At 37.2% G+C, this 23,345-nt stretch overlaps 6 protein-coding genes and 5 non-coding genes across 34 annotated transcripts; 3 read left to right on the top strand and 8 right to left on the bottom strand.

Annotated features, from left to right (window-relative positions):
• Nucleotides 1–176: 176 nt before the first annotated feature.
• Nucleotides 177–3,016, bottom strand: LOC108620680 (eEF1A lysine and N-terminal methyltransferase homolog). Its single transcript, XM_018017585.2, has 7 exons — nt 2,564–3,016; nt 2,125–2,484; nt 1,851–2,058; nt 1,175–1,793; nt 918–1,110; nt 721–860; nt 177–665 (listed from the first exon to the last, which is right to left on the bottom strand). The coding sequence occupies exons 1-7, from the start codon at nt 2,653–2,655 to the stop codon at nt 256–258; spliced, it is 2,022 nt and encodes a 673-aa protein (XP_017873074.1). The 5' UTR covers nt 2,656–3,016; the 3' UTR covers nt 177–255.
• Nucleotides 3,017–3,100: 84 nt separating this feature from the next.
• brun (trafficking protein particle complex subunit brun) lies at nt 3,101–8,761 on the top strand. Of its 2 annotated transcripts, none has more exons than XM_089464934.1 (11): nt 3,101–3,243; nt 3,318–3,775; nt 3,847–4,671; nt 4,732–5,576; nt 5,706–5,949; nt 6,008–6,564; nt 6,620–7,110; nt 7,172–7,365; nt 7,426–7,617; nt 7,680–7,887; nt 7,949–8,761. In XM_089464934.1, exons 2-11 carry the CDS (start codon nt 3,583–3,585, stop codon nt 8,235–8,237), a joined length of 4,038 nt encoding a protein of 1,345 aa, XP_089321060.1. In that variant the 5' UTR covers nt 3,101–3,243; nt 3,318–3,582; the 3' UTR covers nt 8,238–8,761. The 2 variants fall into 2 exon arrangements, with proteins under 2 accessions (XP_089321060.1, XP_089321059.1); XM_089464933.1 differs by having other exon boundaries at nt 3,115–3,264.
• LOC108620673 (transmembrane protein 230) lies at nt 8,642–9,231 on the bottom strand. Its single transcript, XM_018017570.2, has 2 exons — nt 9,037–9,231; nt 8,642–8,974 (listed from the first exon to the last, which is right to left on the bottom strand). Exons 1-2 carry the CDS (start codon nt 9,229–9,231, stop codon nt 8,786–8,788), a joined length of 384 nt encoding a protein of 127 aa, XP_017873059.1. The 3' UTR covers nt 8,642–8,785.
• Nucleotides 9,232–10,560: 1,329 nt separating this feature from the next.
• Nucleotides 10,561–13,906, bottom strand: LOC108620674 (sperm-associated antigen 7). Of its 23 annotated transcripts, XM_089464950.1 has the most exons (9): nt 12,481–13,906; nt 12,268–12,387; nt 12,027–12,077; nt 11,780–11,846; nt 11,529–11,595; nt 11,278–11,344; nt 11,147–11,212; nt 11,030–11,092; nt 10,561–10,872 (listed from the first exon to the last, which is right to left on the bottom strand). In XM_089464950.1, exon 1 carries the CDS (start codon nt 13,720–13,722, stop codon nt 12,943–12,945), a length of 780 nt encoding a protein of 259 aa, XP_089321076.1. In that variant the 5' UTR covers nt 13,723–13,906; the 3' UTR covers nt 10,561–10,872; nt 11,030–11,092; nt 11,147–11,212; nt 11,278–11,344; nt 11,529–11,595; nt 11,780–11,846; nt 12,027–12,077; nt 12,268–12,387; nt 12,481–12,942. The 23 variants fall into 23 exon arrangements, with proteins under 23 accessions (XP_089321076.1, XP_089321069.1, XP_089321074.1 ...); XM_089464943.1 differs by lacking the exon at nt 11,147–11,212 and having other exon boundaries at nt 12,268–12,405; XM_089464948.1 differs by lacking the exon at nt 11,147–11,212 and having other exon boundaries at nt 12,027–12,073; nt 12,268–12,405.
• LOC149270034 (small nucleolar RNA Me28S-Cm2645) lies at nt 10,922–10,993 on the bottom strand. Its single transcript, XR_016269578.1, has one exon. It is a non-coding gene; the product is annotated as a small nucleolar RNA Me28S-Cm2645 (small nucleolar RNA).
• Nucleotides 11,166–11,237, bottom strand: LOC149270033 (small nucleolar RNA Me28S-Cm2645). Its single transcript, XR_016269577.1, has one exon. It is a non-coding gene; the product is annotated as a small nucleolar RNA Me28S-Cm2645 (small nucleolar RNA).
• On the bottom strand, nt 11,417–11,488 carry LOC149270032 (small nucleolar RNA Me28S-Cm2645). Its single transcript, XR_016269575.1, has one exon. It is a non-coding gene; the product is annotated as a small nucleolar RNA Me28S-Cm2645 (small nucleolar RNA).
• LOC149270031 (small nucleolar RNA Me28S-Cm2645) lies at nt 11,668–11,739 on the bottom strand. Its single transcript, XR_016269579.1, has one exon. It is a non-coding gene; the product is annotated as a small nucleolar RNA Me28S-Cm2645 (small nucleolar RNA).
• On the bottom strand, nt 11,919–11,990 carry LOC149270030 (small nucleolar RNA Me28S-Cm2645). Its single transcript, XR_016269576.1, has one exon. It is a non-coding gene; the product is annotated as a small nucleolar RNA Me28S-Cm2645 (small nucleolar RNA).
• A 38-nt stretch (nt 13,907–13,944) lies between the features above and the next one.
• phr6-4 ((6-4)-photolyase) lies at nt 13,945–16,060 on the top strand. The gene is made up of 2 exons (XM_018003642.2): nt 13,945–14,772; nt 14,834–16,060. The coding sequence occupies exons 1-2, from the start codon at nt 14,106–14,108 to the stop codon at nt 15,790–15,792; spliced, it is 1,626 nt and encodes a 541-aa protein (XP_017859131.1). The 5' UTR covers nt 13,945–14,105; the 3' UTR covers nt 15,793–16,060.
• A 2,754-nt stretch (nt 16,061–18,814) lies between these two features.
• On the top strand, nt 18,815–19,877 carry LOC108611165 (uncharacterized). Its single transcript, XM_018003646.2, has one exon. The coding sequence runs from the start codon at nt 18,966–18,968 to the stop codon at nt 19,653–19,655; it is 690 nt and encodes a 229-aa protein (XP_017859135.1). The 5' UTR covers nt 18,815–18,965; the 3' UTR covers nt 19,656–19,877.
• Nucleotides 19,878–23,345: the final 3,468 nt, after the last annotated feature.

Raw genomic sequence — 23,345 nt, 5'->3', positions numbered from 1 at the left:
ATATATATTTAAAAAGGATGGCTATTATGAATGACCAAAAGCTTTCGAAAATATTTCAAGCATTCTTTCCTCTTGCCCAGCGTTAATTTAAATATTAAGTTTGTAATCTATAAAGAACACTGCAAATCATTGCTGTATTAGTTTGTTATTAGAAATATTCTTACCACAATTATATATTGAAGTATATTAATAAATGTATTTTTATTTAAAGTAAATAAAAGTAATATTTTTTTGATAGCACTATAAACTAATTTTTTATATTTTCAATTCACTGAGAAAATCCGCTACGTCAAGCGCATCCTTGTCACTCAATTTCTGATTTTTAACAGCATTGTTAAGACGACGTCCAGCTGTACCCATGTGTTTCTTCCATTGGTCGATCGTTTTATACCTTTCGTCGTTTGCACAGAAGACAATCTCATTGATATCTTCGTCCAATTTATAACTACAGACTGAAACAAACTGTTCCTTTAAATTGGCTATCGACTCGTCTCGCAAACTTTCATCCCGACACACCAGATTTAACATAAATAGACCAGTTGGTCCTATTATCTGTTTTATGTCTATAAGTACTTTATTGGCAAGAAAACTTTTCGGAGGGCAGCTCATGCCCAGCGAAAGGTCCTTGCTATCCACATCAAAAAGCACTGCTCCAAACTGAATACCTACAAACAAAACAAGAACTTAAGATGATTAGTAAACATTGAGTCGTTTCCTTACCTTCATTACAACAGCGTTCCACGAAGGCAAGTCCATCATCGATAACAACGTGGAGGCGATTATCTTGCTTAAGCTCAAAATATTGCTCAGCTACTTCTAACATTATAGGATCTATTTCAACAGCTGTAATGCGCGTTTGACTGAAATTCAAATTAGTTAGAAGTGGTTCAAGCATCCATTTACTAGTTAATGCTTACGGATATGCTGCGTGTAGAAAACTGCACAGCCCACCGCCACCGAGGCCAATGACTAGCACGTCGTTCTGTATATCTTTTTTAGAGCACTCCATAGTTACGGCAAGCTGCACACCTACAGACATGTAGAGATGATGATGGCAAGCAAGGTAGCCAAAATCGATTTTTTTGCGATCCTTCTTTCCTTTAATTTTAACTATAAAAAATTTATCAGTATACACTTATAGTTGTTTGACTTCATACATAGTTTAACTTCATACCTGTTTTTACCAACGCTTCCGATTGGACAACAAACTGATTCTTAAGAAAGATAAGGCGACGTAGTGTTTTACCGTCAACTTCTACCTCTTCAATACGAAAGTCGCCAGATAGCTTAGAGAAACCACAAATTAGCGTCTCTCGCTTGCCTACCTCAGAGCCCAATGATAAATAGGGAATCTGTTCCTTAAGGCCAGCAGGCGCTAAATTCGTAATGCTATAACCTAATTCACTTTTCACCTCCTCAAGCGTGTTATAAACCTGATCGCGATGTAATGTCACCACGGCTAATCGTTGAAATTTGGCAGATTCCAGTAGTTTTCGTCGACCTTCTGTTGTCGCAAAAAGCCACTCGGTTTCACGGCCTTGTGGAACAATAAATGCAGCATATTTTCCCAGCCCACGAGCTGACGTTTGCTCTAAGACGTGTACTGTGTATCGTGGCGTTTCTTCCGAAGCTCGATATAGATCCATTGTGACTTCATTATGACCAGCTATACTTGAGCGTGATAGTCCATTGCAAACTAGTGCTGCTTTTTGCACAGATGCCACAGCAGTTGCCATTTCCCTTGTGCAACTAAAACGTTGCATTTTTTCATTGCCAAGTCCAAACTCAAGAATCTGGAAATAAAGTTTGTTATTAAATGGCGATCACATAGAAGTATGTCATTTGCTTACCCGCATTGGTAGGCTCTTGAACTTTGTTGCAATTACGACAAAGACAGGTAATATTAGCGAGTCCTCTGAATTTCTTTCCCTATTAGCGCGCTCCACATCCAGACAATGGACAATTCGCAACATACAATTATTTCGAGGTAGAAACTCCAACAGATACTCAATGATGTGCTCCTGCAACATGGATATACCTACGTATCGTCCGCCATTGCTGCAGTTACAATTTTTCTTTATATTATCTATATTTTTAATGTTATTACAGAAAGTAAGGACTTACCGCATTGTGCGTAGTATTTCTGTAAAATATCTATCTACAATCTCTTTGGTTTCTGCGGAATCATTTACAAATATGGCGTCCAATGTGCCCTTATCTAACGCTACAGAGAAACTCTCATCCGGAAATGACATTCTCGTTGCATCCATCTTAATGAACTTCATATCTGGTCGCGTTTTTGTATTCAGATCTATCATCTTTTTTACGGCAACTGATGAGATATCAATGTTAGTAATATCCCGAAATCCCGTGTCGTACATATCCATACTAAGCTTTGAATTGCCACAGCCAAGCATTAATATTTTGTCGGCTGGCTTTATATACTTGTGTATTTGGTCGCAAAGTTCTATATACTCTCCATACCTAAAAAAAAAATTAAAAAAAAAAATCAGAAAAACCGGCAGATGGGTCATGTGCGTACTCCATTAAACAGTGCAATTACCATTCAAAAGCCTTTTCACCGCGTTTTTTGAAAAACTCATTCCAGTAATCTGTTTGCCCAAATTCTTCGCGCGTTCTTGGAAGCAAATTCATTGTTAAGTCCTATTAAATTAATTGTTGTTCGTTCAGAACACGTTTGTATTAAATCACGCATCTAACTGTTATTCAAGAATGTGCTAAATATCACCGACAAATTGTGACGTCACGAAACTGTATGTTTACATCCAAAAATTTCAATTTAACTTTTCCAGTATTATTTTATTAATTTGTCAATTAACTGATTTCAATGAATTAGCAAGTATTTTTAGAAGTATAAATAGTATCAATAGAGTTGGGCACCGAAGAAAATAAATTAAAAATTGAAAACGAAACCTGATATTTGTTCTGAATTATGTTGAGTATAATGGTTGAGTTAAATTATCACTACAAATTTGTTGTCAATGTTGCTTTCAAATATACCTTGTCGTATATTTCTTCCAAAGAATAAAATAAAACAATATTCAATCGCTTCAGCAACAATTTGAATTATGTGTATTTTAACATGAGGAGTTTGCTGTAATTGAAATCAACATTTGCTATTCTCATGCAGCTCCAAAGATGCCATTCACAGCGAATCGCACAGCTGAAAACGGATTTCTTATTTGCTAAAACTAACTTGCGTTTTGTTTTGTGCCGTTCTTGGTATTAAATTAATTGATTTAGGTATTTTCGTGTATACTTCTTGTAGTTTATGCCAAATTCATTTTTGCTTGTAGACTGCAAAAATCAGTACAGGTGAAGAGTGTAACTATCAGCATCATAAAAGAGGGAGGCAATTCGATGTTATCGCTTGGTACGAAGTTTTCTATATCTAAATACGAAACAATGGAAATCAATTGAGGCACGTCAATGTCAACGTCAGTTGCACAAAATATTAACAGCAGCACTTATCGACCAATTCGAGGTGTAAGTGGAAATGTGAAGATCAATCGCAAGTTGGGGACCCAAAAACAGGAACCGTTTGAGCTATAGGAGGTACAAATGCGTGCCGCTGGTGGGCTTGTGCAGTCTAATGCTAGCGTGGAGCCAATTATGTCACGTCTTGATTATGAGCAGACTGCTCTGCATCATAGCTGTCTTTTGGTGCTGCTGCGCGGCGTGGGACCTTCACGTGCCCGCGTTTTGCAACGGGCTTTTGAGAAGGTGCGACGTGTCAATAATATCAAAGTAACGGGTAACTCTTCACGCACATTATATTATTGAATAACATTTCGATATGTGAACATTACATTTATTCGTTTGTAGACTCTAGCGGCACCGTGCGTACGGTTTATTTTCGCTTTATTCATGATCATCCCGTGGAGCATAACGATTGGGGTGACTTTCAAACCCATCGTCGCTTACTCGGCCTCATAACTATAGGAAAATTTGAGAACCAAACGGAATTGAACGAGCTGTGTCGTCACCATGAATCCCTAAAAGTTAGATATGGTAGCACGTTGTACGAGTCACGTGCCATATTTTTTGGACCTGATACACATACATCAAATGCAAATGCTAAAGGAGATGCGCAGCCGGCGTTGCAAACAATTGGTGAGAATGTCGCAAACACGGATCAAAGCTGTACGGAAAAGAAGTCCCAGCTTTCTGGTCGGCTTCAAGATGAGTTTACCACGCCATCCAATTTCAAGTCGCAAGCGTTCTTTTACCGCGAGCAGGATATCGGCATGGATCTGGAGGCTCGTGTCGAAGATTTTTTAAACGCATTATTTTGGGTACTGGAGTCGAGGCGTCTTGAACGATCGCGTGAGAAGGCCGACAAGGTCAGTCTCCTTCTGGCGCCCTTTGAGAAACGTGATTTTGTGGGCTTGGACATGGAGTCACGCAACAACCGTAAACGTTGTGTGGGCCGCGTGATGAAGAACTTGGCAGATCTGTCACTGCAGGCTGGCCTATTGGAGGATGCACTTAGCTTGTACCACAATGCCAACGAAACGCTGCGCTCAGTTGGCGATTCCCTGTGGGTGGGTGCCACAGAAGAAGGTCTATGCGCAGCCTCTGCTGTTATACTGTATCCACAAATGCGGGAAATTGAAGTATTACACAGGAACGCATCTCTGCAAGAAACAGGCTGGTTGAGATTAGTTTTATTTTCTTTATTGTACTAATTTATTTTTCTTAAAATTTTAGGTGCTTCACAGCTGCGCACTACGCCGGAGAAATGGCGTGCAAGCGACGCAACGAAGAAGATAAATGCGAATGCATGCACTGTAACTACGACCGCGGGATCATTAAACTGCACAGATGCTTTTACCACCCATTCATCTTCCTGCTCATCTGTTTCATCCATATTGACAAATAATTCCTCAGCGTCGGGTACACCCACGACCTCGACGTCCTCTTCCTCGACATCGACAATATCGGTAGCGCAATATGGCCATCGCAATGGCGAGCTACCTGGCAATATAATAAAGCCTGAAGATATAACCAATTATTATCGGAAGGCAATAATAAACTATAGCAAGTATCGACATGCAGCAACCATTGAAACAGAGGCTGCTCTAAAAGCTTCGCGTATATGTATTGAGCAGAATCGGCCGCTGGATGTAGCCATGTTTCTTCAAAACATTCTGTATATAAATCTGAGCATGAGCGAATCAGATCGTGTTAAGCGATTTGAAGTCATAACGGAGTTATATCAGCAAATCGGTTACCAGCGCAAAGCTGCATTTTTTCAGCGCCTGGCCGCGCTAAAACATGTACAACAGGGTACCCAAACACCGGATTGGACCCAGAGCTATCGCCTCATGCTAGGCAGCTTTACAGGATATCTGCTGTCCCTGGATCCCCTGGAAGTACTGGAGAATGCTGCTGGTTGGCCAGCATTGCAAATAGACCTTGTACAGAGTCTTATATCTGCAGCGAGACGTCTTGGATTCTCGGCGCTGGCTACGCGTCACATGACATTTTTGCTTCAAACGCAGTGGGACAATATGTCAGCCACTGAGCAAAGCGAAATGGCTGTACAACTGCAGGTATGGACTTTAAAGGATAATTGATAATAATGAATTATAAGTAATTGCAGAATTTTGTTTCCTACTTAATAGGCTTTTAATTACATTCATAATGAATTAAACTCATGAATTATAATTTATTTATTTTAGAATCTGAGTGCACAGTGTGAAGGTTCGCCAGTTCCTCTGGTGCTGGAAAATGGGACTGTGATTCCGCCCGCCAACCTTACGGATTTACCCTATTTAACTCACTTTGCTGTACGAGACTTACCTGCACATTTGCGCCCGCAACGTATTAAGATTGCCAAAGCGGACAGTGGCCCATTTCTGTTCACTCCCATCCACTTCAACTCTGTTGATCGCCGGGACAAGAAGAAGGAGAAAAACAAAATAGGCATGTGCATATAATTCGTAGAATAGAAGTATTTATTATTTGCTGATTTTTGTAATAGACTTTCTATGGGTGCAAAACGATCTTTGCGAGGTATGCCTAACCCTGCGCAATCCCTTGCCGTTTGAACTGGCCGTCACAGACATGCGTCTGCTTACAAATGGAGTGGTTTTTGAATCGGTGCCCCAGTCGGTTGTCTTGCAACCGAATGTGCCTACACAAGTATCTTTGCATGGAACACCAATTGAAACTGGACAACTGGATCTGCAGGGTTATAGTACTCATACTCTAGGTGTCAAGTCGAACTGCCGATTAAAGCACATGCGAGGACGCAACTTTCCGCCTAACTATCTTGTGGATGTGATACCTGGCCTGCCAAGTATTTCTATTAAAACATCGCTTCCACAGTCAGCATCGTTTAGCAACATGAACAGTGCAGACCTGGTGGTTACATCTGCAAGTCTCACTCTATACAATGGTGAGTCTTCTAGTTGCATTATTACTATAAGGAATGAGAGTAATACAATACCGCTGGAGCATCTCGAAGTATACATTAATTCAAATGTGGAGCAGGAAACACAAAGAAAAATGTTTCAAATTAATGAACAAGCACTGGTGGTAAATATAAATAGTATATTTTCAATGACTTCTGGTAATATCAGGTCGTTTTCAGACTCAGCTACCCGTACCTCCGCTAAGTACTATTGAGTTCGAGCTTGTTATATATGCTGACGCTGATTTCGTATGCCCCCTACCAACGGACTCCATAAATTCATTTGGTCCTGTGACTTCTCAAGAATATGGATCGTGTTCCCTTTCGCAATACTCTAATATTTCCAGTCAATCTGCTAGTCTACCGTCACGTGTCAGTTCACCCCAATATCGTCGCCAAGATAATATTAATGTTCGCTCAAAAATATCCGGGACTCAGTATTCAATGAACACTTTAAGCTTACAGACGAACGGAGTAGGTGTTTCTTCCAATGCTGGGTCAGGCGTACATTCTGCACAGAACAGTCAACATGTGGAAGCTCAACTACGCATCAAGTTTTCCGGCGGAGAGGCGTTGGCTGAAGGGTTTTGTCGTCAGTGCGCGGTATCTTTTAACCTTGAGCTACTTCCTAGTGCAATGATTACAGGTTGGGATGTGCTACCCGCAGAAATGTACATAAGTAATTTAAACTCGCATTTACGATTGATGTGTTAATCTATACAATTTTTGCAGCCCTTCGCAGTTCTACTTAGTTCTGGACATATCTAACTTAACCGCTCAAGAAATGTCACTCAACTACACTGATAACAAGAATATTCTCATCGAGGCCAAAGAAAGTTGTCGCGTACCTATCCCGGTTGACCGTTGCTCATTAGAGCAAATATGTGTTGCACGTGCAGCTGAAGTTGCTGAGAATCTGGAGCGCGGTATTTAAAAAATATATATTTAATAGTTTACATTTGATAACCCTATTTTCACAAACACAGAGCTGTGTTTCCGTACGCAAATTCTTTCCTTTAATGATGCACTCAGCAAGCTTTGCTCAACCCATATAGCGGACCGTGTGAAAATTAATTGGCTACTGACGGGCACTGACATAAAAGGCATTGCCTCAGTGCGTGGAATTGTTCTGTCACATGGCATGGTGAATTTGACCACAATCTCCCCTCTGCAATGGGGTAAGTTACAATAGAGTTTTTTAAAAATTAATTTTTAATTAATTAATTAATTTGTTTTAAAGCTATAAGCTTTCGGGATATAGTAGTGCAGCCACACTGCGAGTTAATGTGCATCGTTGGGCAGAGTGCGAAATTAACGATCAGTCTCACAAATCAATCACTACAGCCACTTAAGCATTTGGTATTAACTATCAAATTCTACCAAGACTACTTAAACGGCATAGAAAACTACAATCTTGAGACACGCGTTGCAATATCTGGACCTAACCGGTACACAACACTTATCCTCAAAATATAAATTTGTGCCAAATAATTTTGATTTATTTTGCAGAATTACAATCCCTATTTTGGAGAAGTACGAGCAATTGGATCACAATTGCTCTGTGATATTTTTTACGCCTGGTCGCTTCAAGGCCAACATTGAGTGCGCAACTAGGCCCCAAGAGAGTGACAGTATTTTGACACGTTCTTGTCCAGAAGCTACCAATTTAAGTCAATTAGGAAAAATGTCATCTCCACCAGCCAATTTAAACACTGTTTCGAGTTCTGGCCTTGACGAGCATCAGGCGCATATATGGAAATTTATACCACCCATTGAGGTGACTGTTGTAGAGCCGTGATTGAGTAAATTGTTAAGGATATGTAGTTTAATTTTGTTGCATCTGTAGTTATGTTTATTTGTATTTATTTTCGTCTCACATAAACCGAGTACTGTGAATGTACTGTCTCCTGTAGTTCTATGCGATATATGATAGCGCTGTTAATCTGTATAAACACAAATAGCTTACCGTTATTGTAATATGAAAAGCAATTGTTTCCAAATTATTATGCACCATATGTATATATTAAAAATATATATTTAAGCTCAAACTATGCACTATACTTTACAGCTAGAATGCCATAATATATGTAAATACCATATATATATATATATATATTCTTTGAAACAACAAAATGAAATGTTAGGTAGTTAATGTTTCGCTTACTAAACTCTTAACCTGAGAGCATCAACCACAACAAAAAATTTTATAACATGTATGTATTTACAATATTTTTATACAATAAATAAATGAAAGGTAGAAAACAAATATGTTTACAAATAGTAAAATATAAAAATATAAAATGAATGCAATACAATAATTAACACACTTTCGTGGAAATTTTTTCTCTACCCCAGTCGACGTATATCGTCCATTGTGTAGCCAGTGCGATGCATTAAAATACACAATAAAACGTAGAGATAATATCCGCCGGGAATTATAGTCAATGCGCCTATGATCGTCAGTGCCCCGATGCGATCCGACCTATCCTGATTTACGTCTGCTAGCCAATCTAAGGTTGCACAGCATATGCATATCTAAATAAAGAAAAATGCTTTTAGAATATATTCTTCATTATACAATATATCGAAATGCATACAGTTCCACCGACGAACAATATAAGAATGATTGCAATGGTCTTCCATGGTATCGGTTCCTCCACATTCGGCGCTACCCATTGTTCATTCACAAAGCCATCTGTCTCGGTGGTGTCGGTGCTAACCTTGTTGTAATCACCAGTCGACAACCCAGTTGCATTCAAGCGACGGCGTGAATCAGACTTATTTGGCAACATATTTGGAAAGTTGCTGTTTTCTATTAGATCATGCGGAGTGTCATTGATTTGGCCAGTTTCGTATTCACTTTAAACAGTTTTCAGACATGCATCATGCATTCAATGCTAAACAGAGAACAAAATGAAACAGCTGATTGTATCAGCTGAGGGACTACAGCGATTGAATTTGTTCAGTATTTAAAATATGTATGTACATAATGCCGCCAAATTTATTAAATACTATTAGTATTTATTCCCTTAACTAAACAAATGTCGTTTTTTTTAAGTAAATTGTTTTAATGCTGGTATTTCAGTCCTATCACTAGCCAGAGTGGTTAGTGATCCTATTTTTAATAGAAATTTAATTATCGAATTCTATGGTATTTAAAAAATACCACATTATAGGCTTTTATGGTTACTTTCTTTTGTACCCTGAACCCATTGAAAATGGGGAATTAGGGTATAATGGTTTTGTGAAAAGTATGTTACAGGTAGAAGGAATCATCGCAGACCCCATAAAGCATATATATTCATGATCAGGACGATGAGCTGACTCGATATAGCCCTGTCTGTCTGTCCGTCCGTCCGTATGAGCAAGCCGATCTCAGAAGATATAAGAGCTAGAGAGCTGAAATTTCATATGCATACTCATGTATACAAGTTTATCTTATTTTTTCGATAACTCGTCCGATAACATTTGTTTATCGAGAATAATCGAAAAATCGACTTTGTTTTTTCAGCCTAATTTGAACACTTTTAAACCTGAAGACTTCAAATTTGAGTTGTATATAAAGTTAATGGATACAAATATTTTGTAAATTACAGATTTTGGATATCACGCCCCTTCGCCCCCAATTTTTAAAAAACGTATTTCAAGTACTAGAGATTTTAGAATTTAAAAACATTTAAACATATGATCACGCTCTAAAAGTTTCATAAAGATAGTTTTACTACAAGAGAAATTATTCAACTAATAAATTCTCATAATTAAGCGCTGTCGCTGCTCACTGTGCAGTCAGCAGAGCGCGTGATTATACGTGCGTGTGGATGCATGTCTGCATAAAAGAGGTGCAGAATGAGTAGAATATCAGCTTACAGTGTTCAGAGTATCTCCCAGTCGAGCAGTCTCGACTGGAGCCTTCTTACTTGTTATAAATGTTACCCATTTATTTACTTGGAAATTACTCTGGCCTGATCAACAACAACAAGTCAGGGACCATGATCGCCAGGACTTTCTATTTCTTTCTACTCGAAAATCATAGCAGTTCAATGCAGTTTTTTATGTAAGAATTTAGTGTAGTCAACAAATAGAAAGGAGCTAGTATTTGTTGGCTAAAATTAAACGACGCATTTTTAAATATATAGATTTTTCTTTCAAATTTATTTTTAATTGTCTAGTTTTATTATCAACTACAAATATATCACTGAATATGATACTACTTATTCCATTTTGTAAGAAAAATTGCATATTTAATACAAAATATAGTTACCTGAGGCATATCCCTTTTTCTATTTTTCTTCATAAATGAGGTAATTCAAATAGGATTGATTGTTAGAAACAGATGCTTAGTTTACAGTTAAGTAGGATGATAAAAAATTTATAAAACTTCTACGTGATATGGGAGTGACTTCTTTCTTTCCGTTTATAGCATCTACCATTCTCTAAAATAAAAAAAAAAGTTGTTAAGCATTGCATTGATTATCCTACTAGTGAATCAGTTCAATAATTGATAAATCATTCATAGACATCAGTTGTCCCTATCATCGTGGTCATCAAATTAGTGGACTAAAAATTCATATAATCAAAATATGTTCTAACCTGCGTTTCAAGCCATTTATCATCTGGGAGTAACTTCCCTCAAGTGTAGCTGTGTAACATTCTCTAAAATAAATTAAAAAGACAATTAGTGTTAGCTGTTGTAAACTCAAATTAAACCTTTAGACTATCACAATACTGGATCAGTTTAACAATTGATAAATCATTCATAGACATCAGTTGTCCCTATCAATATGGTCATCATATTAGTTGACTAAAAATTAATTAATTTGAACAAAATATGCTCTAACCTGTGTTTCAAGTGAATTAGCACCTAGCAGCAATTTCCGTCTCAAAGTTTGTACCGTCCACCATATTCTAAAATAAAATGAAAAGAAAATCAATGTTAACTCTCTCAAAAAATAATAAAGCTTTAGACTATCACAATACTGGATCAGTTTAACAATTGATAAATCATTCATAGACATCAGTTGTCCCTATCAAAGTGGTCATCATATTAGTTGACTAAAAATTAATTAATTTGATCAAAATATGTTCTAACCTGTGTTTCAAGCGACTTAGCACCTAGCAGCAATTTCCGTCTCAAAGTTTGTACCGTCCACAATATTCTAAAATGAAATGAAAAGAAAATCAATGTTAACTCTCTCCAAAAATAATAAAGCTTTAGACTATCACAATACTGGATCAGTTTAACAATTTATAAATCATTCATAGACATCAGTTGTCCCTATCAAAGTGGTCATCATATTAGTTGACTAAAAATTAATTAATTTGATCAAAATATGTTCTAACCTGTGTTTCAAGCGACTTAGCACCTAGCAGCAATTTCCGTCTCAAAGTTTGTACCGTCCACAATATTCTAAAATGAAATGAAAAGAAAATCAATGTTAACTCTCTCCAAAAATAATAAAGCTTTAGACTATCACAATACTGGATCAGTTTAACAATTGATAAATCATTCATAGACATCAGTTGTCCCTATCAAAGAGGTCATCATATTAGTTGATTAAAAATGCATTTGATCAAAATATGTTCTAACCTGGGTTTCAAGAAGAAGAATCTGGAAGTAGCTTCTCTCAAAGGCCTCTAGCTTTTAACATAATACACAATAAAAGAAAAGAAAAAAAAAACAGGAAGTGTTAACCATGAAAAAAATAGTTAGCCTTAAGATTATCCGTATACTGGATCAGTCAATAATTGAAATACATTCATAGACATCAGTTGTCCCTATCGAAAGTGTAATCACATTAACTAGTTTTATAAAACATAAATATTCTTACTCATATTTAAGGTAGAATGTTCATGTGGAAGTTACTTCTAATAGTTGTGTAGTCTTCATCAGGTAATTGAAGTCAGGTTTTAAGGTCTTAGCCATTAGGATGACTTATTAAAGTACACAGCTGAAAAAGAGATCAGTACTAAGGGAAAGCTGCAGTTTATTAAACCAAAACTGATATTTCGACAGTATCAGTATTGTTGTAAATATTACAAACCATTTCCCGAACAATTTTTCCTTAAGATTCTAACCACGTTCTGGGTTGACATTCCTTCCACGTGGTATCAACTTTACATTTGAAGTCTGCTAATTTTAGTGCATTTTAAAATACCATATGATTCGTTATTTTGAACTTTTTCCGTCATTTTTAGCTCAAATATGTGCACTAAATAAATAGTACATTTCTTAGTTTGTTGCTATTTACTAACATTTTATATTTTATTATATAAATAGAAATTTCTAATTGGACACTCCAATTGATATAATTTTAGTTTTTAAAGCATCCGTAACTAATGTTCTTAACTGGCCAACATTCTAAATTGCTTTCAGATACATACTTTAACTGTGAACATACGCAATTCTGCCCGTATATGGTTCAAATTTTTTAGCTGACTTTTCAGCAGATCAACTGTTATTCTAACAAAACACAAAAATACATACATAAACTTATTACTATTATTTATCGCTCTTCTGCGTCAGGATTAACGTCCAGGGATGCCGCCATGTTCAAGTTATGTTCCTGCTGTTGCTGTTGTAACTTTAGGCGTTTTTTTGCCTGTATATCAGCTAGAGTCTGCTCGATGGAACGCATGTCCTTTTTGTTCTTACTGGGCACAAAGCCGTAGCTCTGATTTGTCTCTGTTTTTCGGGCCGCTTGCAATGCTGCCGATTCGCCAATTAGATGTGCATATTTCGCTTTATAATTAGTGGTTGGTTTCACTTCAATGCTTGTGGGATCTGTGCTGCTGCTGCTGCCATGAGCTCGACTGGTGCCGGCTTCAGAATTAGCTTCCTTATTAATCAGGCTTTGCTCCTGGGCTAAACGTTCTTTTCGTCGCTCAGAGTATTCTTTGGCTATCTCCTTGTTCCAGCCCTCGCCGTTACGACGGGCTGCTACTTCGTCCTCGCTTGGTGGGTGTTCCTTTTTGTAGACCACCGAGTGACGGTCCTCCTCCTCTCGTCCGAAACTCATCGCAATGAAACCACCGTTCTCAGCTATTTCATGTATGACAGAGCGATGCACTTTATCCAACGGCTGGAACTCGATGTATGTCCGATCGTCCTTGGCAAATCGACCCATTCTCTCCTCTACATACTTTCGAAATCGTAATAGCTCCTCCTTTTGCTTGTTTTGCAAGCGCTCCACCATTTCACGTTGTTTTTTGATAAGCGTCTTTTGTTGTTCATTTGTTGCTGGCGGAGCATCCATTGAGTTAAGTATTGAGTCAAGCAAATCCATTTTGTCGCTGCGATATTAACTGAGTGCGCATTAATGCTGAACTCAAATGTTTATTTCATAAAGCACACACGGATTTCTATTAGATGTTGCTAGTTTATTAAATTAATGGCGACATTTGGATTATATTTATATTTTCATACATATGTATTGTACAAAATAGATTACCGGTGCTTCTGCACCAAAATACCAGATAATAAATACTGACTATTATGAAGTATTTTTTAGCGGTTTGAAAACTGAAATGGCAAATTAAAGACGGTATTTCTTATAATCTGTAAAAGAGTTGTCAGTTCACATAAAAGAGGCGGCACTGTCAAAAGACACTCAATCGTGGTCCAAGGGCTTGTTGTAAAGAAAACAAACAGCCACTCAACTTAAATTCGATGGCTGCCGAGCGTCGAACACTTATCCATTGGTTTCGCAAGGGACTCCGGGTTCACGACAATCCCGCGCTGACTCAAATATTTAATAAAGCTAGAGCGTCCCCCGATAAGTTCTCTGTCCGACCTATATTTGTATTGGATCCGGGTATTTTGGATTGGATGCAAGTGGGAGCCAACCGTTGGCGATTTCTCCAACAAAGTCTCTTAGATTTAGATAAAAACTTAAAAGAACTTAATTCGCGTCTGTATATTGTTCGCGGCAAACCAGTTGATATATTTCCGAATTTATTCGACCGCTGGAACGTAGAGCTACTAACTTTTGAAACGGACATTGAACCATACGCTATGAAACGTGATAAAGCGGTCCAAGATATAGCAGCAGCTCATGGAGTCAAAGTGGATACGCATTGCTCACATACCATATACAATCCCGAGATAGTTGTTGCAAAAAATTTCGGCAGGGCGCCTATAACTTACCAAAAATTTCTAAGTGTAGTTGAAAAGTTAAAGTTGCCCAAAGTTTTAGATAAGCCTCAACGACTGCCCAATGGAGTGCAGCCGATCGCAGATGAACTTGAAGTGGGACAGTCCGATGTGTACGAATGTCCAACGTTAGATCAGTTGGTCAAACGGCCCCAGGAGCTGGGCATTAACAAGTTTCCAGGCGGTAAGAAAAGCAAATATATGTTCACAGATCCTTAATTATACATAAAACTCTAAATTAACAGGTGAAAGAGAGGCGCTGCGTCGTTTAGATACTTCGCTTAGTGACGAACATTGGGTCGCTAGCTTCGAGAAGCCAAATACGGCACCAAATTCGCTGGAGCCAAGCACTACGGTCCTGAGCCCGTATTTGAAATTCGGCTGCCTCAGTGCTCGATTAGTACACCAACGGCTACAGGAGATACTAAAGCGGCATCCAAAGCACTCAAAGCCTCCAGTTTCACTGGTGGGTCAATTGCTGTGGCGAGAATTTTATTATACGGCTGCTTCGGTCGAGCCAAATTTCGATCGAATGCTGGGTAACGTTTATTGCCTGCAAATACCCTGGCAAGAGCGACCCGATCATCTGGATGCATGGGCTCATGGACGAACTGGGTATCCCTTTATTGATGCTATTATGAGGCAGCTGCGTCAAGAGGGCTGGATCCATCATTTGGCGCGTCATGCAGTGGCGTGTTTCTTGACGCGCGGCGATTTGTGGATTAGCTGGGAGGAGGGTCAACGTGTCTTTGAGCAGTTGCTGCTTGACCAGGATTGGGCATTAAATGCTGGCAATTGGATGTGGCTCTCAGCGTCTGCATTCTTTCATCAATATTTTCGTGTTTACAGTCCCGTTGCTTTCGGAAAGAAGACTGATCGCACCGGCGCCTACATAAGGAAATATGTTCCTGAACTCGCTAAGTACCCAGCAGGTTGTATTTATGAGCCATGGAAAGCAACTCTTGCGGATCAGCGTGAGTTTGGATGTGTGCTGGGCATAGACTATCCGCATCGAATTGTCAATCATGACATCGTTCACAAGGAAAATATAAAACGCATGAGCGCCGCCTACAAAATAAATCGTGAAGTGCGCACGGGCAAACAGGAAGATGAAATAGACTATGATTCGTCGATGTCGCTGACTACTAATAAACGTAATGCAAGCTTCGAAACTAAGAGATCAACTGCAAAACGAAAGCGTTAAATTGAATTTCGATAATAAATAATTAGGAATTTATTGAATGCAATTATCTAAACTTTTATAATTTGAAATTTGTAATGTATTAATTATTGCCATTGTCACTATATTTATATAAATATTTATATATGAATGTATATTCAATCTATTTACTTTTTATAGTATTTTTCCCTTCTCATTATGTAAAAACAAATGCAATAGTTATTTTATTTAAATAAAAAAAGGGTGTGAATTATAAAATTTTACCAAAATATAATAATGAATGTACAAGGTATCAATTAAATAGTTTTTGATATGGGGCTTACATATAAGCATTTATTTTTTGTAATCGTGGGAAAATGTCAAAAATAAAGGAAAAAAAATGGGTTCAGGATATAATAAACCACGTGAGAAAGTTTAGTCGATACTGCTCGACACCGAGAGCCCTTGAAGCCTTCCAACAACTAATATTTCAATAATTCTTCGCTTCTTTTTCGCTTACAGAATAAACAGCCCCTGCACATACATCCGCAAACACGCACACATACGAGTATGCACGCGTGAGGCTGCAATCAGTATTGCTAGTTTAGCCTATTTCAGTCTATATTATCCTATTTGAAAGTGGTCTAGTCCATAACTAATAAATCCATTGATAATGAGTAGGGAATGGATTGGCTATGTGGAAGCTTAAGCTTAAGTCCTTAAGAGAACTATGTGTAGAGGAGAAGAAACTTCTGTCTAAGTGATTTCATCTAATATAAATAATAAATATTAATGTACTGAGGCTATTTAGCATGCATTTATCAATTATCATTTAATCATTTAGCAATAATTTAGTTTTATCAAGCATACATACATATATTAGAGGGCTACATGACTTCATCCACAACATGTGTATGAATGTCACATAGAGGCCTTTCCATATCAGGACGGATCAGTGAGGAAGATGCATTGAGTGATCTTGAATTGGAGTGCGCTTTAGGTGCTATAGCTTACCACCTTTAGCATAATGGGGGAGAATAAATGAAACATAAAAGGGAATGAAAAATTTGGTAACACATACATACAGCTCTCTAATACATGCATATATTTATATTCTTGAGCAGTTTAATGAGGTAAGTTAGCTATGAGTGCTTGATTGCCTATATAATCTTTTGTGTCTGTATGTTTCTCTCTTTGCCTGTCTATCTCACAGTCTGTGCCTTCGCCTGTTTTCTATATGTACGCAGCAGTAATCGTATGGTATTTATATTTGACTAAAACGAAGCTAGAATGCTTGAAGCAGCAGAGAGTGTTCGCTTTGGTCACTCAAGACTCGATTGTAATGATCTCTACCTGACGCCGGGCTCAAAATTTGAGAGACACTCAAGCTTTGAGTGAAAGGCGCCCTATATAAAGGGCAGCAGCTGAAGCATGTCTTCAGTCGCTCAGACCCGGTGGGGCCAGTAGTGCAGTGCAGTGCAGTACGGTACAGTTTGTTTTTTTTTTCTTTTTTTTTTTTAATTTTTAAAAATTTTTTTGTTTGTAGTATGTTTATAATTTTGTTAAATTCATTTTCTCTTGTTTATAGTTTAATTTTTTTTGTTTAATTTTTTTTCTTATTTTTGTTTTTTATTTTTTAAATTTTATTTTGTTTTATTATTGTCTTTCATTTTTTGGTTCTTTTTTTTGTGAACTCAGTACATCTAAGCCGTAGTTCTGTAGTTTTTATTTTATTAATTCAATTATTTATGTTTTTCTTTTATTTATTTTATTTCATTTATTTATTTATTTTTGTATTATTTTTTATTCTCATTTATAATTTTTTTTTTTCATTAGTATTATTAATTATAGCTTTAATTACCAAGGCCCGGTTTGGGCAGCCGTTTTAATTTATATTTCATAATTTTTTGGTTTGGGGTATTGCTCTAATTTGACTTTGTTTCAGTTTTATTGAAGGTATAGGGAAGTGCCGTTTTTTTTTTATATACCCTGAACCTGCTTTGGAATGTACACACATATTCACCACATGATTACGCTCTGAAAGTTTCATTAAGATCGTATGTCTACAAAAGAAATTATTCAACAAATAAATTATCATAATATTGCCCACATTGCAGCGCAGCCCAAGCGCAGTCGCCGCTTACTGCGTAGTTAGCAGAGCGCAGGCTTATGCGTGCGTGTGGATGCATGTGTATGAATGTGTGCATAAGAGGAGTGCAGAATAATTCGAGTATCAGCTTAGAGGGTTCAGGGTATCTCCTAGTCGAGCAGTCTCGACTAGAGCTTTCTTACTGTTTTTTTTTTCTTGTTTTTCGTACTATTTTAATTTAATTAACAAAATTGTTTTCTGTCAAAGCCCAGTGAAGTGTCAGTCGTGAAGTAATGTGAAGTGAAGTGTATGATGCATCCAAGCATTCTTCAGATTGTTTATTTGTCTTTTATTTTAATAATTGAATGATTTCTCTTTTTTTGATGTTGCCTGTTTTATATGATGGTTCTTTTTTTTATTTTTTTTTAAGTTTTATTTATTTACTTTTGCTAATTGTGTTGGTGTAGTTACTTTATCAAACAAGATTTGCGAAATTCTTTGAATTGTATTGTTATTATTGTCATATGTTATTTGATGTAATTTCATTTTGGTTTTCTAGCATTTTATTATATATACAATAAATACATCATTTTACATAATTTAAATATTTTGTTATTTTAATTCTTTTTGTTTTATTACTTATTACTTTTGTCGGCTGTTCTGGTGGGCTAATGACCTCATCAAAAAGAATTGGCAAAATTTGTGGAATATCAATATTAGTATTATATTTTTTTGTATTGTAATTATTAAATGAAATTACAAAATCAAAATAAATTAATTAATAAATTGGTCGCACGAGCGTATGGAGCTAGGAATGCTCAAATTAACTATTTTCCATAGATAACTAACTAACTGTCTAACTGTAAAATTGAAATAAATCTTAAATAACCACCAATACATATATGTATATCTTATGATAAAGTGCCTTATATGTGTCATCAAAGTAGTCGATGAGTTTGATATTTGTGTTATGTGTTTTCAGATGCTAGCTGGATGGAATAGTCATATATTCATATAAGTCAATACTTTCGGCATACATAAGCTCGGACTCCTGTTTTGAAATAAAATTATAATCTTATAATTCACTGAATTCCAGTTCAAGAGTCGTGTGAAAATAATTAGATTTAAAATGTTTCGAAATCTTTGCATGCTCCGCAAAAGCATCCTAATGTCTAGAATTATTTATTCGACTTATAATTACCCAATTAGAGCCAATTTGATCACCTACTCAAGACTTCGATCGAAAGCAGCAGAGTCGGCTAACAGAAGTGGCGTTTCGGTATCAGACATCAATGTATACGACATGGCCAAAGGAGATGTGGAATTTGCGCGCGATTTTCTAACCTCGGCCCCATCGCTTAATAACGGCTCGTTCTCCCCCGTATCAATTGCAACAAGTGCTTTCAGCCCGGAACCAGCTGTCGGTGCAGGCTCGAACATAGAAATAGAAATCGAGCCTGTATCTGAATCTCCAGATTCTGGTATCGGTAGTGCTAATACTACCATACTGGACAAGGACGGATTGCCCATTGTGCCAATAGAAATCGATGGTTGGAAGAGCAGTGAGGATGATGACGATGGGCCCACCGTCCAGAGCGTTTCGCAACACATTGAAATTGGAAACGATAGCGAGTACAAAGCCGATAATATGCTTGTGGTTCCCGAGAAACGAGAGGGCAGCTTCGAATACAAGGGCATTAAGGTAAAGCTTCCGGAAACGGCTCACAAGGATATTGGCACTTATCGTTTCCGGCGCGACCCAGAGGACTTGGAGACTGTTGCGGATGATATGCGTTTGGTAAAATTTGATAAGAAATAATCCCCATGCTTTCAAGGGCCACCTGTAATTTAAGTCGCTCAAAAGATGTGCTCAGAATGATTATGTCCTTGGGATACTCAAATTGTATGGAAGGCGAAAATAATGTATTTCCTAATTAGTTGCCGGTTTCGAATCGTAGTTTTTGACTTAGCTATCTATTTTTGGTATTTTGTTGAATTAAATGCGACTTTGGTATGACTGGTCATGTATTGCAATCTTAAATATCTTCCGTAATGAATACAGACAGTGAAAGGCTTAAGTAGTCTTTGTATCGCTCTTCCTGTTTCCTAGCTGTACTTAGGTATTTGGAAAGGTCATCGCCAATATCGGAAAATCACATGAACTATCGTTTTGCAATGGTAACGGTCAGTAAGGCTGCATTATGAAATTCCCTGTAGTAAGGCTGCATTCTGAAATTCCCTGCAGTAAAGCTAATACTTGTGCCAAAAGAAAAAAATATAATTCGCAAACGAGCATCCAAGCTTGAATAAACTCTGTCATAACCTTAACAGTCAAACAACTTAACATATGGGAACATGAAAAAGTACCATTCATTTTAATTTTTAGTACTGAGTACATAATATCTTTGTTGACAGTAGTTGGTTTAAAACTTAGCTAAGCATCACTGCAAATAACATTGTCGTTAATTTACACAGGGTACTGTAAAGGACCAACGTGAAAGGTACTGTTAAATGACTTGTAGTATTGACAACCATGGACGAAGCTAATGTATTTATTGTAAAAAAAAAAAAAATTAAAAAAAATTCATTACCCCTCAATTGTGAAGAAGAACCAATGGTACAATATTATGAATTTTTGTAATTATGAATTGCAATATTCACATTAAAAAAGTTATTCGCCATTATTTGGCGTTTGTAACATATCCATGCAAATTGTTCCGGAGTTTTAGCTGTAATTCTTTATAGATCTAATCTATCAACAGAACAGATATATAAATACAAATTCTCTTAACATGGACCATAGGTAGGCCAGCAAAGTTGACCCCTGCGTGACTCCTAAGGGGCATGCTTCAGTTTTCGGAGTTGCGGCAAATTCAAATTCAATTCTGTTTTGTAAAAGCTCTCGTTGCTTGTTGCGTTCTTCTGTTTGACCGCCCTGTTGATAAGCGTTGTTGGTGCATAAATTGGCGTTGGATGCCCTCGCAGAGAAGTTTGCACTGCTTCTAGTATCGTAGTGGAGCTCCAGCAAATCGGTCATGTTTATAGAGCTACGATTCTTTGGCTGCCATTATCGACTTTTAATTAATGCTAATTTTCAGTATGTGAGTCAATTTTAATTTTTATATAATATGTAATATATTATATCAAACATCATGTTTCAATTATCATGTTTCGGTTATCTAGGGTTAACGGCAAAGTGGACAATATAATATGGTGAGTAAATGTTAAAGTGTGCGATCTTTAGATTTTCACTTATTCTTTATTCCTCTAGATTTGAATTGAAGTAACTCTGAATATTCCATATATAAAGAATAAAAAAAGATTGTTCAGATATATATGTATAACTTATTTTATGTGCAAATAAAGTCGCCGTACACGATACATATTTTCGGAAATAATAATACAACTAAAGGAAATAAAGAGGTGGCTGATGGCCCAATAATAAAAGCCGTTTTAGGTGGCCAAACTCTACTGCAGTCTGCAGGTAAAACTTTTTACTTGCGTCAAATAGTTGTCATCAAGACGTAGAGAACCAGCCAAACAAAACATAAATGGCAGAATTGAGATTGTGTTTCAGCATTGCAGTCGTCGCCAATCGGGGCGTTAAATGAAGCACGGGCAGCGCAGTCAATGCAGACGGGCAAACGGCTAAAAGAATGAGGCGTTGCTAGGCGCTACTTTTTTTTTATTGGCCAGTCCATTATAATGTTCTTATGTTGTACTTCTGCTCTGCTCCCTTTGATTCTGTAAATCTCTGGATAGCCTCTGCTTTAGCCTCGGCTAATTTAGCTTCTTCGACTTATTTACGTTATGAAACAAATTGTATATCTATAAACGCGGCCGTAAAATATGATTTATATTGTATGCAGAAGTGAAAGCAAGAAAGAAAGAAAAGCCTAGAATGCTTAACGGCGTGAAAACTTTGGATACTCTTGCGGTGGATATTATAATGTATGCAGTATAATGTATGCAGTATATTATATTGTATGCAGAAGTGAAAGCAAGAAAGAAAGAAAAGCCTAGAATGCTTAACGGCGTGAAAACTTTGGATACTCTTGCGGTGGATATTATAACTAGGTTGTGAAATATATCTTAATTATAACGAACTCAGTAAAGATCTTATCAATAACAATAATTTAATTGGTTTTTTTTTTTTTTTTTTTTTTTAAGATTAGTAAATCATATACGTAAAATATCCCTGGCATACAAATACCAAATATTACCCACCATAGTTAGAAGTCAACAGAAAAAAATGAGCCAGAACGCATTTCCGGTTCTACAAAGACTTGACAAAGAAAATAATTGGAATTACAATTGAGACTCACTTCTGGGCTCTGGAACATTGATGAGTGCGTAGCTCTAAGGCAATGCGTCAGTGTTAGTTTTGGCTTCAACTGTGCTGATGTTCGTCTCCGGGGCCATACATCAAACCAAATTAGCAGTTTCTCTGGCAAAGCCAAAGTACGAAATGCGAAATGTGAAATGAGCATTTCGTGCGCCAGGCACAAAAGAGATTGAGGACTGACTGACAAAGAGGCAGACCGACAGACAGACAGCTAGACAAACGTATATATGCTTATGCTTAGGTGCGCTGGGCAGTCGAATTGCTTTGCAGGATGTCCCGCCAGGGAAAGAGCGAGTAAAAACTCTCTCTCTCTCTCTCTCTCTCTCTCTCTGAGACGGAAGCTTGTGTAGAAGAGAGAGAGACAGAAGCGAGGCTCGAGCGTGTGTGTATGTCTGCGCGCTTTGGAGTGGTTGCGTTTGATGTGTAAAGTGCGTATAATGTTTGAAAATCTCCATAAAACATGCAATAAAAGCGAAAGAACTGTGTAAAGAGCAAAGTCTTGCCTTTTGAATGAGGATATGGTTTTTCATAAAGCATAGAAAGCAAACATGTAACGAACCACTGAAGTGATACATGTATGTGTGCGTGTGTGTATGAGCTTGTGTACCTGTTCTCAAATGTGCATCAAATAAAATTTGGATGTCAAATCTAAGTGGGAACTGAGTTAACTTAATTGTTTTAAATTTTCGATTAGATAAAATAATTGTTTTGATTCGATTTTCTCCTAATCGATTTAAATCGAATCAACTTGAACTTATCGTTGAGACAGTCTCAGCACTCTTATTCTTACTGTGAAAATATCGTTCGTAGCTTGTCAATAATAATAATTTTTTTTATAGGCGTGGCAGACCCCAGAAAGTATATGTATTCTTAATCAGGGCGACGAGCTGAATCGATTTAGCTCTGTCCGTGTGTCCGTCCGCCCGTCTGTCTGTCTGTCCTGAGGTCGATTTCAGAAGATATAAGAGCTAGAAACTGATATTTTTTTTCCTAGGTCCGTGTGTACCACGCGCCTATCAAGTTTTGCTCTAAATATCGATACCTAATCCCGATATTTTGTAATCGATTAGCCCCCTTATCGAAAACTAGCTATTTAATTATATCTCCAACAACTTTAGAGCGACTGTCTCTAAACTTTAAATGTAGACATATATGTATTTTATA

The sequence above is a fragment of the Drosophila arizonae genome, chromosome 3 (genome assembly GCF_054131065.1).
Source record: "Drosophila arizonae isolate 15081-1271.41 chromosome 3, UAZ_ARI_1.0, whole genome shotgun sequence".
Lineage (NCBI taxonomy): Eukaryota > Metazoa > Arthropoda > Insecta > Diptera > Drosophilidae > Drosophila > Drosophila arizonae.
The sequence above is the reverse complement of the archived record's forward strand: the minus strand, read 5'-3'. Positions and strand labels throughout refer to the sequence as shown.